This window comes from Ammodytes marinus, assembly GCF_949987685.1.
Source record: "Ammodytes marinus genome assembly, chromosome: 9".
Classification (NCBI taxonomy): domain Eukaryota; kingdom Metazoa; phylum Chordata; class Actinopteri; order Uranoscopiformes; family Ammodytidae; genus Ammodytes; species Ammodytes marinus.
This window is the reverse complement of record NC_137213.1, coordinates 30876287-30891286: the sequence shown is the minus strand read 5'-3', so window position 1 is coordinate 30891286 and position 15000 is coordinate 30876287. Positions and strand designations below refer to the sequence as shown.

General features: G+C 40.4%; 2 protein-coding genes across 2 annotated transcripts in view; both read right to left on the bottom strand.

Annotated features, from left to right (window-relative positions):
• Positions 1-4984, bottom strand: part of LOC307255753 (zinc-binding protein A33-like) — a 128418-nt gene extending 123434 nt beyond the window's left edge. Inside the window, exon 1 of the mRNA XM_080034520.1 lies at positions 4913-4984. The gene's annotated coding sequence lies outside the window, so the exon portion shown is untranslated. The remainder of the gene's footprint in view (positions 1-4912) is intronic.
• Positions 3145-10988, bottom strand: LOC307255474 (uncharacterized protein). Its single transcript, XM_080034158.1, has 3 exons — positions 9390-10988; positions 8099-8120; positions 3145-4683 (listed from the first exon to the last, which is right to left on the bottom strand). The coding sequence occupies exons 1-3, from the start codon at positions 10770-10772 to the stop codon at positions 3296-3298; spliced, it is 2793 nt and encodes a 930-aa protein (XP_079890284.1). The 5' UTR covers positions 10773-10988; the 3' UTR covers positions 3145-3295.
• Between the last annotated feature and the right edge of the window lie 4012 nt (positions 10989-15000).

The following is a 15000-nucleotide window of genomic DNA, read 5'->3' as shown; positions in this document are numbered from 1 at the left end:
CAATCAGAGTGAGGCTCCGATTCTCTGTTCTTATTGGCTGTTGGGACTGTCCATTCACTTTGGCACAACTTTGTTGGTGTAGAGCGTGTCAGGGAGGGACCATAGGGGAGGGACCAAAGAGAACAAGTGGAGCGGTTGAGGTATTTGGATTCAAATCTCTATCCCAACTGCCATTTACTCCCCAAATCCTCCACCCCAGCTTTAAGAGCATTTTGAATAAGTTATGCAGAGATGAAGATTTAAGAAAAATCCAGACACTTATTTTTTTCTGGAGCTGTGTACATACAGCTCTGTAAAAAACTAAGAGACCACTCCAAATATTCAGTGTCTCTCGTTTTACTATTTATAGGCAAATGTTTGAGTAGAATGAACATTTTGGTTTTATTCTACAAACTACTGACAACATTTCAACCAAATTCCAATAAATGTTTTGTCATTAAGAGCATTTCCATTAAGTTATGTAGAGATGAAGATTAAAAAAAATCCAGACTGGTCTCTTAATTTTTCCGGAGCTGTAAATAAATACACTTTACTATTATATATATATATATATATATATATATATATATATATATATATATATATATATATATATATATATATATATATATATATATATATATATATAACCTTCTAATTAAATTACTGAATTATTCCATAAACAAAAAATGAGTCAAAAGGTAATACTAGGAGAGTGGGGTGAGTTGTGCCAGTTGTGCCAGTGGCATGGCTGTCTAATGGCTTTGTCTTGCATTACAGTCTATGATATATATCAATGGCACAATTTACCCCAATGTATTCTTTCCAAAGGTACAACTTACCCCGCACCAGGAGCAAGTTGTGCCACAAGACAACTTTTTTTTTTATGAAAGCTATATTTCTTAAACAGTTTATTTCAAATTCAAAGTTATAATTGCCAGGGATGCACCACATCCTAAAATATACGCACGTATTTTAGTTGTAGGCATTACTGTCAAGGCCTCAATTTAAAGTCACTTTGAGTAAAAAGTGGTACAACTCACCCCACTCTCCCCTAATACTTGAATATATTTGTTTCGCTGTATGAATTGCTACCAGTGTTATTTGTTATTTTTGAGGCTCAACAATCTGTCAATTTAATACATTTTGTTGAAGTATTGTCCAAGACAAACCTACTGTAAATTTGACTACTTATATATAATCCATCATTAATCTTACATACAACTATTCATGTCAAATAAACCTTCATTTTCAAACATTATCATTATCAAATGTCTGTTTTTATTAACTCAGAACACAGTTTGTATCAATTTTACCTTCCTATAAAAATTCCACAATTATCCTGTGACTAAAAATAAGTCCAAAGGTAATTCTACAATAAATGATGACTTGTTTAACATCTTGTCATGTCGTTTTTTTTATTATTCTTTTTTTATGCAGCAAATATTAAAAGGTATCAAGTGTGAGGACACGGAATATTTCAGCCCGGTGAGGGCACGGAATATTTTGGCTCTGTGACAATAGGGACTGATTCACTCACTACAATCAGGTGTGTGTGGCACTGATTGGCTGATTGAGCTCAGGTGTGAAGAGGTTATATCTGCCCTGAGACCCCAGTGCTCTGTGCTGCTCATTGTCTCACCTTCAGAGGTAGTGAGAGGTTCCTCTTGTGGTTTCTCTAGTGTCAGTGTATCTACTACCTAGGCAGTTCTTTGTGTTATATGTGTTCAGATGCTTGGCAGTGGTGATTTAGATTGTTGTTTCAGTGTGTTATATTTAAGGTAGCCTGTGTGGCCCTTTACAGCTTTGTGCGCTTTTGTTTTCGCCCCTTCCCCATATTCGCATTAGTGATTTAGTGGTTATCTTTCTGACACCCCTGTGTCCACACCTGTGACCCAAACCCCCCCCCCCCCAGTCATTACAAATAAGTATCTTAAATATTAAGCAGTGCAAGTGTAGTTTGATATGACAAATATGAATTCATAATTTGTGTATTTTGGCCATTCATTATTCATTATAACATCTATTTATTCAATATGAAATTGAGCAATATGTTTGGACATTCAAATACAAAATTAACAAACATCTTCACATAATTAAATTCCCAAGATCAGTGACTTAAACATATCCCAAAACACACACAATATTAAAGAAAGAATGAAATATACTTCACTCTAACTTCTAATCCTTAATTCAATAGTTTAACTCTTAGAACTGAAACACGTTTGTATTTTACACAAGTTCTAATTTAACAAAAATAAACAGCCGTCTTAAATTATAATTGCCTTCTCTTGATATTAAAAAATAAAATCATCCTGAAAACATATTCCTACATATAACCGTAGACTGCTCCCAACAGGTTAAAGTTTAAACCAAACCAGAAAACATTAATGATGCATTTTCGGCATGTTTTTGAGAAGATGCCTGAAGATCGAACAATGAACAACATACACACTTGTCCTTTTTTTCCCCTTTTCTTCGTTCTTATGTCTAGTCTGTTGTTGTTTTGTTTGTTTGCTTGTTGTTGAAAAAAATAAAATAAACCATATGTTTTAACAAGTGAAGAAATCAACAATAGTGTTTCTGATTAATGACACATTTAGATTTTCCACATGAGGCTGTGATGTCATTTTCTATTTACAGCACAGAAGCACACTATGAATTACAATGTACACAAGGGTCTACTGTAGAAATAAAATACATTTTCAAAGGGCTTTTACACAGATCCATTGTATCTGGTTTGAATCTGGTAAATTGATTGAAAGTTTTAACCAAACCAAAAAAAACAAGTGAAGAAATCATCTAAAGTACAAGGGTTCTCTTGGAAACATTCCCAGAAACCAGCTCTGCAAGCAGTTTGAGACTGGTTGCTTTGGTTCAAATCAGAGTACCATTTCTGCGTTCTCAACATCCCAACATAACCAGAACCAGGGGACATTTAAACCATCTAAACACTGATGCTGTGAAAGTGCCCATGAATGCATCACATCAAGATACAAATCAAGTTTCACCTGCAGTTAAAATACTCAAAGAGGGGCGCTCTGGTGGCGTAGTGGATATAGCGTGTACCATATTGGCTCCGGCCTTCGTTGTAGTGGTCGCGGGTTCAAGACCGACCCGTGGACCTTTACTGCAGGTCATCCTCTCTCTCTCTCTGTCTCCCCAGTTCAACTCTGTACTGTCCAATAAAGCTTGAAAATGCCAGAACATAATCTTTAAAAAAAAAAAAAAATTTCACGTTGAAAGAAAACAAAGAGTAGTCCCACCAACTCCCTACTGAAAGCTGCAGTCGGTCACAAACTGATTGACAGGTTTTCTATGTCTGCTCTACAGTCACAGAGACCTTCATTGGTGAAATATTCAGTTCATCCACCGTGTTAAAGTATGGAAACATCTTCTCAGTGAAAGTGTGTCTGAAGGTGTGTATGTGTGTGTTAGTATCAGCATCAGAGAACGACAGTTTTCCTCTGTTCCAGTCCAGATTCACTCTGATCCTCTGGAACTCCTTCAATGGGAGAAAAGTGTCTGGAGCTGATGGGGAGAAGGATCTGTATTCACTATTAAAGAACTCTATTCCCCATAATCCAGACAGTATGTCTCCCTTCCTCTGTGACTCTGCTAACACACCCAGTAACCAGAATGTATTGTCTCCAACCTGGACGTCCCAGCTGTGAGTCCCTGAGGTAAAGCCCTCAGAGCTCAGGACGGAGTAGTAAGAATCAAACCTCTCTGGATTATCAGGAAGCTGCTGATTCTTTACTACTGGTCTCACACTGGTCAGATCTTCAGACAGGATGAGACTTGGATCAGCAGTGTTTGGGTCCAGAACCAGAGGAGTGTAGGAGACCATGTCCTTCATCTTGTTCCAGATGTTGAAGGTCAGGTTGCCCAGGTGTTTGGCCTCGTCTATCAGAGCTCCTGAGAGCAGCTGTGGATCATCTAGTAGTGCCCCCTGCTGGACTCTGTCCACTGCAGCCTTGTAGTTGAGCAGGAATGAGACGTCTTCAGCTCTCAGCTGCTCCTCTGTGGCTCTGACTGTGTCTGAAAGAGCTGCTATCTCTCTGCTCAGAGCCTCCATCTTCTCCTTCATCATCTGACTCTTCTGCTCCTCTTCCTCCCTCAGTGCAGCCATCCTGGCCTCCTCTTCCTCTTCTAGAAACTGGTGAAGCTTCTTAAACTGATCCTGAATCTGCGTCTCTGTGCGTCGAGCCTGGACCTTTATGTGTTCTGCTGTTTGATCAGACTTCACTTTAACTTGTTCAAAAAGCTTTAACTTCTCCTTTAAGGGCTCCAGAGTTTCCTCAAGTTCCTTCTTCTGTTGTTCGGCAGCTTCATCGATGGGTCTGAATCTGTGGTCGCTGTGTTTGACTGAATCTCTGCAGACGACACAAACTGGCTGCTGATGGTCCAGACAGAAGAGTTTGAGTTTCTCAGAGTGCAGACTGCAGAGAGCCTCTGAAGCTTTCTCATCTCTCTCCTGTACGAAGGTCTCACACAGGTTCTTTAAGGCCAAGTTACGAGGGGGTTCTAACTTTGAAGATCTTCTCTTACAAACTGGACAGTCATGTGTTGGTTTCTCTCCCCACCAGTTCTGCAGACAGTCTTTACAGAAGCTGTGGCTACATGACAGAAGAACAGGATGTTTGAAGATGTCATGGCAGACCGGACAGCACAGATCCTCCTCTAACCTGGAAGCCATTTTGTCTTTTCAAATCAGCTTTATACGAATAAAGTTGATTTGATTTGTCTCTGGGTGAAGTTGAAAACACAGCAGACAGACAGACAGCTCCAACAGAAAGTCCCTCTGTTCAAAGTTACTTTCCCTTCAAACCTGTTTGTTATTAAGTCTCTGGTTCAGTGTGTGACAGCTAGTGTCCCAGTATTCCCAGTATTCTCTCCTGTAGCTGTGTCTCTCTCTGTTAAAGTGCTACACTTGAATGTCAATCTCACCGTCAGTGACGCAGAATAGAAACCTGTTTCCTGGTTTAAGGTGTGTCAGGTGAGCGGAGCTATTTCTATTTATACAGTTCCAAAGTTCCAAAATGATAATATGTTGCTTTAAACCTTTGTTTATAGTACATCACCTGTTTAAACTTGTTTATAGTAAATCTCGTGTTCAGTGTGCAGTCAGCAGCAGCTAGTGTCCCAGTATTCCCAGTATTCCCAGTATTCCCAGTATTCCCAGTATTCTCTCCTGTAGTCGTCCTCTCTCTGTGTTAGTGGTGAGTTTGAATGTGAATCTCTCCGTCTGTGAGGCAGAATAAAAACCTGTTTCCTGGTATGACTCAGGTGACTCATGTGATGGGCGGAGCTTTATCATTACAGTCTGTCAGGTTGAGTTTCATTCCTAAGTGATGATCCCTGACATGAACTATAGAGTCTTACTGTAGAGAGTTTACTGTGTTCTAGAACTGTCTTACCTCATGTTTAAACTATGAACAAACCAAGAGAAACCTTAATAAAGTATTTCTGCTTAATGAGAACAGTGTTCATTTTGTTATCACTTTTAGATTTAGTCTTTAGACAAAAGCAAACAACTACTTTTAGTCACATTCTACATTAATCACATCTTCCTCCTCTTATCTGAGGTCGGGTTGCGGGACATTTAGTCTCTGAGTGAAGTTACAATCACAGCAGACAGACAGCTCCAACAGCAAGTCTCTCCCTCTAAAGTTACTTTCACTTCTAACTTGTTTGAACTTGTTTTTAGTAAATCTCTGGTCCAGTGTGTTACCATAGTGACTATATCTCTCTCTCTCTCTCACACACACACACACACACACACACACACACACACACACACACACACACACACACACACACACACACACACACACACACACACACACACACACACACACACACACACACACACACACACACACACACACACACACACACACACATACAGGTTTTTTCGTCTTATCATTTCCAAGAATATTCCTGTCCCCACAAGCACGGATTTGGAAAATCCTTCTGTCAACACTAAAAGACAAAAACCCAAAAAACTGACACGCTGCCAAGAGCAAACCAACAGGTGGCGCTATAACCCTGACGCTAAAGACACATGGGCCAATCAGAAGCCTAGAAAAAACGTATAGCCATAATGCAGCAGTGACTTCCGTAACACAATGCGACGATTCCAGGTCCCCAGGACTGTGCCTTCTCCGAGCAGCCAGCATGGACAGGTGGCCACGCCTGGTATTACAGGCCTTAGACTGTCTGGGACGGGTCCGTAAAACAAAATGGAGATCATAGTGGCCCTGCCCCATTCATTCCCAATACAATTTCGTCAAACAAGAATGTCTCTCCGCTAAATTTTTCTGGATATCAATCAAAGGCTCATACTTTTCTTTAGACCATGTACTAATAGAATGTAAGTTTTCGCTTTTCAAAACGCCACCAAAGCGTTTTATAGCCGTTTTATTTTCAGTTTTAGCCGTTAGGCGTTTAGCCGTTAAAAGGAGTCGTAGTGAAACAACCGTTGCTTCGGCCGGCCCGGCCTCCGATGGCGGGAGGAATCTTCGTTTATTACTATATTACTTTACAACGACGGGGTGTAATTTAAAGATTACATACAGAGAATCATCGGGGATTAGTAACTTATACTTCCATGGTCGATAAACAATGCAACTGTACTCGTCCCGCTTAGCTTAATGCACGGACATATTATAACGTTACACTGCTCGCGTCATGCTTTAGGGGCGTGCCAGGCTCTCATGAGAGCAGTATGGCCGCTTCCTTGTTGCTTCTCTGCGCCAATGAGCAGCTTTCATAGGAATGAATGGGCGCCATGTTTCAATACGGTGTCCATTTCTTTATATGTCCATGGATGATTCTGGTCCTGAACATAATAGATATGAGGAAAGTTCAGTTTTTGTTAATTCTAGCGCCCCCTTTGGACAAAAGCAGTAGTGTTTCTACGACGCCAGCTGTTGTTCCTGGGCAAGCGTACACATGACAAAGGCATTAAGAAAAACGATATAAAAGTAGTATTCATTTCACTGATGGTCTCGTTTGCAGTCACATGTAATTTATGATCATCAGAGGAAAAATTTGACTGTACCAGAAATATTTAAAAGTTCCTCGTAGCCAAGTTAATGTGCAAGAATGTAAAAAGCCCAGTCAACAAGGTTAGCACCAGTAAGGTTTTGGACATGTCAGCCATTGTATTAGTTTCATGTAACCGCAGTAACATGTAAACAATCATCTGATGTTGAATGAAAACATCTGGGTGCAAACCGGGATGTTCATAAAAACAACCATAGTAGAGAGAGTGACTTTGAGTAAATCTTTGTTTCAGTTTATGAATTGCTACCAGAGTTATTTGTTGGTTTTTAGGCCCATCACTCCATTGATTTAATACATTTACAAATGTCATGTCAAAGAAAATACTCTTAAACATTTTGTAATAAGTCTGTTATTAACACCGAACATACTGTAGTTTATATCAGTTTTAAGCTTGTAATTAAAATTCCTGAATTATCCCATAAACAAATATAAGTCCAAAGTTAAAACCACAATCAATAATGAATCTTTTCACATCTGTTCAGGCTTTTTATTTATTTTTTATGCAGCAAATCTTGAAAGGTATCAATAAGTATCGGCATTATTAAGCAGTGCAAGTTTAGATTTCGATATTCACAAATGTAAATTAATGAATTGTGTACTTTGGCCATTCATTATACAATCTATATATTCAATGATAAATTGAGCAATATGTTTGGACATACTAAAACAAAATCAACAAACATGTTCACATAATTAAATTCCCAAGATCAGTGACTAAAAACACTAAACATATCCCAAAACACACAATATTAAAGAAAGAATAAAATATACTTGACTCTAACTTCTAATCCTTAATATTATAGTTTAACTCTTAGAACTGAAACACAACTGTATTTTTCACACAGGTTCTAGCTATAAATGTTTAAAAATACATAGCCCTCCTAAATCATAACAGCCTTCTCTTCATCTAAACAAAACTATCATCCCGACACCCATTCCTAAATATAACCATAAACTGCTCTCAACAGGTTCAAGTTTAAACCAAACCAAAAAATAAGTAAAGAATCAACAATGGTGTTTCTGATTAATGGCACACTTTGATTCTTACCATGAGGCTGTGGTGTCATGTTCTATTTACAGCACAGAAACACACGATTGTGAGGACACAGAAGATTTCAGCCCGGTGAGGGCACGGAATATTTTGGCTCTTTGACAATAGGGACTGATTCACTCACTACTACAATCAGGTGTGTGTGGCACTGATTGGCTGATTGAGCCCAGGTGTGAAGAGGTTATATCTGCCCTGAGACCCAAGTGCTCTGTGCTGCTCATTGTCTCACCTTCAGAGGTAGTGAGAGGTTCCTCTTGTGGTTTCTCTAGTGTCAGTGTATCTACTACTAGGCAGTTCTTTGTGTGTTTTTCAGCTGCTTGGCAGTGGTGGTTTAGTTTGTTGTTTTAGTGTGTTGTATTTAAGGTACTCTGTGTGGCCCTTTACAGCTCTGTGCGCTTTTGTTTTCGCCCCTTCCCCATATTCACATTAGCGATCTAGTGGTTATCCCTCCGGGGATAACTTTCAGACACCCCTGGGTCCGCACCTGTGTCCCAACCCCCACTCCCCCCCAGTCATTACAAATAAGTATCTTAAATATTAAGCAGTGCAAGTGTAGATTTTGATATTGACAAATATGAATGAATGATTTGTGTATTTTGGCCATTCATTATACAATCTATTTATTCAATATAAAATTGAGCAATATGTTTGGACATTCAAAAACTAAATCAACAAACATCTTTACATAATTAGATTCCCACGATCAGTGCCTTAAAAATAACCCAAAACACAATATTACTCTAACTTCTAATCCTTAATTCCATAGTTTAACTCTTAGAACACATCTGTATTTTACACAAGTTCTAACTTTACATGTTCCAAAAATACACAGCCCTCTTAAATTATAATTGCCTTCTCTTGATCATAAAAAATCAAATCATCCCGGCACCCATTCCTACATATAACCATAGACTGCTCCCAATTTCGTCTCCATCTCTCCACACCGTAAAATAACGCTCGAAAAAATGCCAGAAAATAATCTTTACAAAATGTTTCTAAATGAGAAATTAAACGTAATTTCTAAAAACATGGACAGTGAATTAAAAAAATATTATTTTCTAAGCCGACCTAGAGGCGGTCTAGTGCATTGCAGACGTGTCAGACTCTGGGTTGGCCCTTAAGAGCATCACATAAAAAACAAATCAAGTTTCACCTGCAGTTAAAAAATGGAACGAATTCACTATAAAAGATAAAATCAATGATGTCATCAGAAAACAAAGAGTAGCCCCACCCACCAACATCCTACTGAAAGCTGCAGTCGGTCACAAACTGATTGACAGGTTTTCTATGTCTGTTCTACAGTCACAGAGACCTTCATTGGTAAAATTGTAAGTTCATCCGCCGTGCTAAAGTATGGAAACATCCTCTCAGTGAAAGTGTGTGTGCAGGTGTGTATGAGTGTGTTAGTATCAGCATCAGAGAACGACAGCTTTCCTCTGTTCCAGTCCAGATTCACTCTGATCCTCTGGGGATTCTTCTTCAATGGGAGGACAGAGTGTGGAGCTGATGGTGAGAGGGATGTGTATTCACTATTAAATAACTGTATTCCCCATAATCCAGACTTTATGTTTCCCTTCCTCTGGACAGACTCTGCTAACACACCCAGTACCCAGAGTATATTGTCTCCAACCTGGACGTCCCAGCTGTGAGTCCCTGAGTTAAAGCCCTCAGAGCTCAGGACAGAGCAGTAACGATCAAACCTCTCTGGATTATCAGGAAGCTGCTGTTTCTCTCCTACTCTCACACTGGTCAGATCTTCAGACAGGATGAGTCTTGGATAAGCAGTGTTTGGGACCAGAACCAGAGGAGTATAGGAGACCATGTCCTTCATATTGTTCCAGATGTTGAAGGTCAGGTTGCCCAGGTGTTTGGCCTCGTCTATCAGAGCTCCTGAGAGCAGCTGTGGATCATCTAGTAGTGCCCCCCGCTGGACTCTGTCCACTGCAGCCTTGTAGTTGAGCAGGAATGAGACGTCTTCAGCTTTCAGCTGCTCCTCTGTGGCTCTGACTGTGTCTGAAAGAGCTGATATCTCTCTGCTCAGAGCCTCCATCTTCTCCTTCATCATCTGACTCTTCTGCTCCTCTTCCTCCCTCAGTGCAGCCATCCTGGCCTCCTCTTCCTTTTCTAGAAACTGGTGAAGCTTCTTAAACTGATCCTGAATCTGCGTCTCTGTGCGTTGGGCCTGGACCTTTATGTGTTTGGCTGTTTGATCAAACTCCTCTTTAACTTGTTCACAAAGCTTCAACTTCTCCTTTAAGGGCTCCAGAGTTTCCTCAAGTTTCTTCTTGTGTTGTTCAGCAGCTTCATCGATGGGTCTGAATCTGTGGTCGCTGTGTTTGACTGAATCTCTGCAGACGACACAAACTGGCTGCTGATGGTCCAGACAGAAGAGTTTGAGTTTCTCAGAGTGCAGACTGCAGATAACCTCTGAAGCTTTCTCATCTCTCTCCTGTATGAAGGTCTCACACAGGTTCTTTAAGGCCAAGTTAGGAGGTGGGAATTCCTTTGAAGATCTTCTCTTACAAACTGGACACTCGTGTGTTGGTTTCTCTCCCCACCAGTTCTGCAGACAGTCTTTACAGAAGCTGTGGCTACATGACAGAAGAACAGGATGTTTGAAGATGTCATGGCAGACCGGACAGCACAGATCCTCCTCTAACCTGGAAGCCATTTTGTCTTGTCAAATCAGTTTATACAAATAAAGTTGATTTAATTTGTCTCTGGGTGAAGTTGAAAGCACAGCAGACAGGCAGAAAGCTCCAACAGAAAGTCCCTCCGTTCAAAGTTACTTTCCCTTCAACCCTGTTTGAACTTGTTTATAGTAAGTCTCTGGTTCAGTGTGTGCAGTCAGCAGCAGGTAGAGTCCCAGTATTCCCAGTATTCTCTCCTGTAGCTGTGTCTCTCTCTGTTGAAGTGCTACGAATGAATGTGAATCTTACCGTCAGTGGCGCAGAAAAAAATCCTGTCTCGTGGTATGACTCAGGTGTGTCCGCTGATATGTGGAGCTTAATATCTTTATAGTTCCAGAGTTCAAAATTAGGAAATGATTATATGTTGCCTTCGAAACTCTCTTGTTCAGTGTGTGCAGTCAGCAGCAGGTAGTGTCCCAGTATTCCCAGTATTCCCAGTATTCTCTCCTACAGTCTTCCTCTCTCTGTGTTAGTGTGAATCTTGCCGTCAGTGAGGCAGAATAAAAACCTCTGTCATGGTTTGTTTACAGGTGCGCCAGGTGATAAGCGGGGTTTTATATCTTAACAGTTCCAGAGTTCAATGTTTCGTAGTGATAACATGTCCTCATCAGATCCTGTTGTGTAATGGTTAGAGCGTGCAGCATAGAGGCTCAGTCGTCATTACAGCAGCCTATGTCATCACCCTCTCTACCCCGTATCATCTCTGTCTCTCAACACCATCAAATTAAGCACGAAAAAATGCCAAAAAATAATCAAGATAATTGCTAAATAAGGAATTAAACATAAATTCTAAAAAAATAGACCTTTATGAGCTGACCTAGAATGTGGTCCAGTGCAAAGTTCCGAAGTGAAAATATATTGCTTCGGAACTGTCTTGTTCAGTGTGTGCAGTCAGCAGCAGGTAGCGTCCCAGTATTCCCAGTATATTATTTCCTTTTGTCGTCCTCTCTCTGTGTTAGTGTGAATCGTGCTGTCAGTGAGGCAGAATAACAACCTCTGTCGTGGTTTGTTTTCAGGTGTGTCAGCTGATAAGCGGGGTTTTATATCTTAACAGTTCCAGAGTTCATTAGTTACATAGTGATACCATGTGCCCATCAGATCCTGTTGTGTAGTGGTTAGAGCGTGTAGCATAGAGGCTCAGTCGTCATTACAGCAGCCTATGTCATCCCCCTCTCTATCCATTTGTATCTCTGTCTCTCAACAACGTCAAATGAGGCACAAAATATAATCAATAAAATTGCTAAATGAGGAATTAAACATGATTTCTAAAAAAAAAATAGACCTTTCTAAGCTGACCTAGAATGTGGTCCAGTGCAAAGTTCCGAAGTGATCATATGTTGCCTTCGGAATTCTCTGGTTCAGAGTGTGCGGTCAGCAGCAGGTAGCGTCCCAGTATTCCCAGTATATTATTTCCTTTTGTCGTCCTCTCTCTGTGTTAGTGTGAATCGTGCTGTCAGTGAGGCAGAATAACAACCTCTGTCGTGGTTTGTTTTCAGGTGTGTCAGCTGATAAGCGGGGTTTTATATCTTAACAGTTCCAGAGTTCAATGTTCCGGAGTGATAACATGTCCCCGTCAGATTCTGTTGATCAGACTTTAAGTTTCTGCTTCTAAACCTAGAAAGCTGTAAATTATTAATTTCTACATTGAATTATTTTCTTTTCGCATATCCACTTTCAAGTTACCACACTTCGGAGCCAGGGTCAGCCATAGTACAGCGCCCCTGGAGTAGTTAATTACATATTAAGTTAAGTTAAGGTCAGTTACTTTATTAGTTTATCAATTTTTATTAAAGGCTACATTGAAATTCATCTTTTCTCATCTCCCCTCTCAAGTTCCCACACTCCAGAGGGGGTCAGAGCGCAGGGTCAGCCATAGTACAGGGCCCCTGACAAATAGACAAAATAATGATTTTTAAGTTGAATAATTTAGCTTTTTGGATGATTCTTTATTCATCTTCATTACTATATTGAAAGTAAAGCCCACTGAGACAAATGTATTTGTGATTTTGGGCTTTACAAATAAAACTGATTTGATTTGATTTATATTATTAAGCTCAACATTTTCTTTTGACCAATACTTCAAATACTGTATCTACAATAAGACTTTCTTTTAGTCTTTACCAGGGCCTTTGGTTGACATGTTTTGTTAAATTTTCATTAAAGTAGCTATGAGGAACTTTTAAATATCTCTGAAACTATCTCTAATTTTTCCCTCTGATGATCATAAATTACACATAACAGCGAACGAGACCACCCGCGCAAAGAATGCTATTTTTATATAGTTTTTCTTAATGCCTTTGTCATGGGTACGCTCACCCAGGAACTATAGCTGACGTGGTAAAAACCCTACCGCTTTTGTCCAAATGGGGGCGCTAGAATTAAAGCTGGCATGGAGTATTTTTGGAGAAAATGGCAGTCGGGATAGAGATTCGAATCCAAATTCCCCAACCGCTCCACTTGTTCTCTTTGGTCCCTCCCCTATGGTCCCTCCCTGACACGCTCTACACCAACAAAGTTGTGCCAAAGTGAATGGACAGTCCCAACAGCCAATAAGAACAGAGAATCGGAGCCTCGCTCTGATTGGTCAACGTGTACAGCTCATGTTAACTTTGACCAATCAGAAATCACATACCCCAGCTTTAACACAAGCTGAAAGTTGCTGGTATAGCCACTTTAAGGTGAAAATGAACATTACATTTGTGCAATGTACCAGAGCTTCTCTAAAAGCAGACAAACATTTTCAACAAAGACTTCCTTACCTGGTTTCTCTGTCTCCGTAGTCTTGCTGGGCGTTGTAGTTTTCTTGATAAGCGGCCTTGTAGTCCTAATAGCCAGCGTGGATCCTACCGTTGATAATCTTGTTGGAAGAAACGTTGTGTGGTGGGTCGTTGTACTTGGTCGGTGTGTAGTTGTAGAGAAAAATCGGGTCTGACTAATAACTGGGGAGATGGTTGCGGGTTTGGACACAGCCATCGGTTGTATTGTTATGGATGGAGATTTTACTATAACATTTGTGGTGGATTGAGATGCTACTATGAATGGAGTTGTAGCTATCGTAGCAGGCGAAGTGCTAGCTTGCTGCGTTGACGTGATCGGTTGTAAAATTGTAGTTTTTTCAGTAGCTTTTGTCGATGGTTGAGGTGTAACTTTCCGTGTAGTATCTCCTTGTGTAGTTCGTATCACAGTCGTGTCCCGTCCGTCCGCTGTAGTTTGAGCCTGTGCCATGGTTGTCGCAGGAGGTGGAGTTGTTGCCGAGATGATCTTTGATGTTGGAGAAGCCGTTTCGTCCAGAGTGGCTGGTGAAACTAACAAAGTAAATCACAAAGAAAAGATCACAACGTTTACTTTTTACAATGAGGTTGAAAACACTTTGGCAACACTGGCAAATTTACTGGATTTCAATCAACTGGTGCGAGGGGATTATTTGATTTTGATTCACAGAAGCTACGGTGGCCTTCAAGGACAAGAAGCTATAGTTTCTAAAGATGGCATCATCCACCACTGCCTCCAAGTGATTCACCATGTTTGTCTGAGACGGCCCCAAAAAGTGTAAAGAAACCTTTAAAGAGGACCTATGATACTTTTTTACTTTTATGACCTATAAACGTTGTTATAATGATTTAGTCATGTTTAACCATACTAGCTTATCAAATAATTACGTACATACATTTCGACGTATTCCCTGCTGACCGTCTGGGGTGGCTATGCCGAGCACTAAACACTATGGCAGCCGGTCGAGAAATAACTTGTTGAAATTTGAGTCACGCACCCGGATGTTTCCATGTATGGTAATGCTGCTCAGGCAAGCTCCGGCTGCATGCCCCCACCTTCCTGAAAATCTCCCGCCGCTGGAAGGAAGGTAACCAATCACAACGGAGTGGGGTTTGCAGCGGGGGGGAGGGCCGGAGAAGCTCAAAGCAGTGTGTAGAGAGAGACTGCTGTGCTCGCTAGGGTAAGAGAAAGAGCTTCCCGAAAATCTACATAGTTTTTTGTGATGTGATTCATGTCTGGTTGCTCTACAGCAGTTTTTAACAAGAAATTAAGACCAGAAAAGTAGTATAATAGGATCTCTTTAATAACACTTTTAAATCAAATGTTCCTTTCCAGGCCAATTCTCAGTCTGCAGTCTCCAGATTTCACAGTTATTATTTGCCAGTTTAAATAAAACAAAGTGAACATAGCACCCAACCTCCTATACACACTCACCAT

What these genes read in the sequence shown, in the direction of transcription:
- LOC307255474 (XM_080034158.1), bottom strand. Translation starts at nt 10,772, where the DNA reads ATGGCTTCCAGGTTAGAGGAGGATCTGTGCTGTCCGGTCTGCCATGAC. An exon ending in CTGTGACTGTAGAACAGACA is followed by an intron (nt 8,121 to 9,389) that starts TAGAAAACCTGT and finishes TGCTGTAAATAG; the next exon opens with AACATGACACCACAGCCTCA. An exon ending in CATGACACCACAGCCTCATG is followed by an intron (nt 4,684 to 8,098) that starts GTAAGAATCAAA and finishes TGATTTGAAAAG; the next exon opens with ACAAAATGGCTTCCAGGTTA.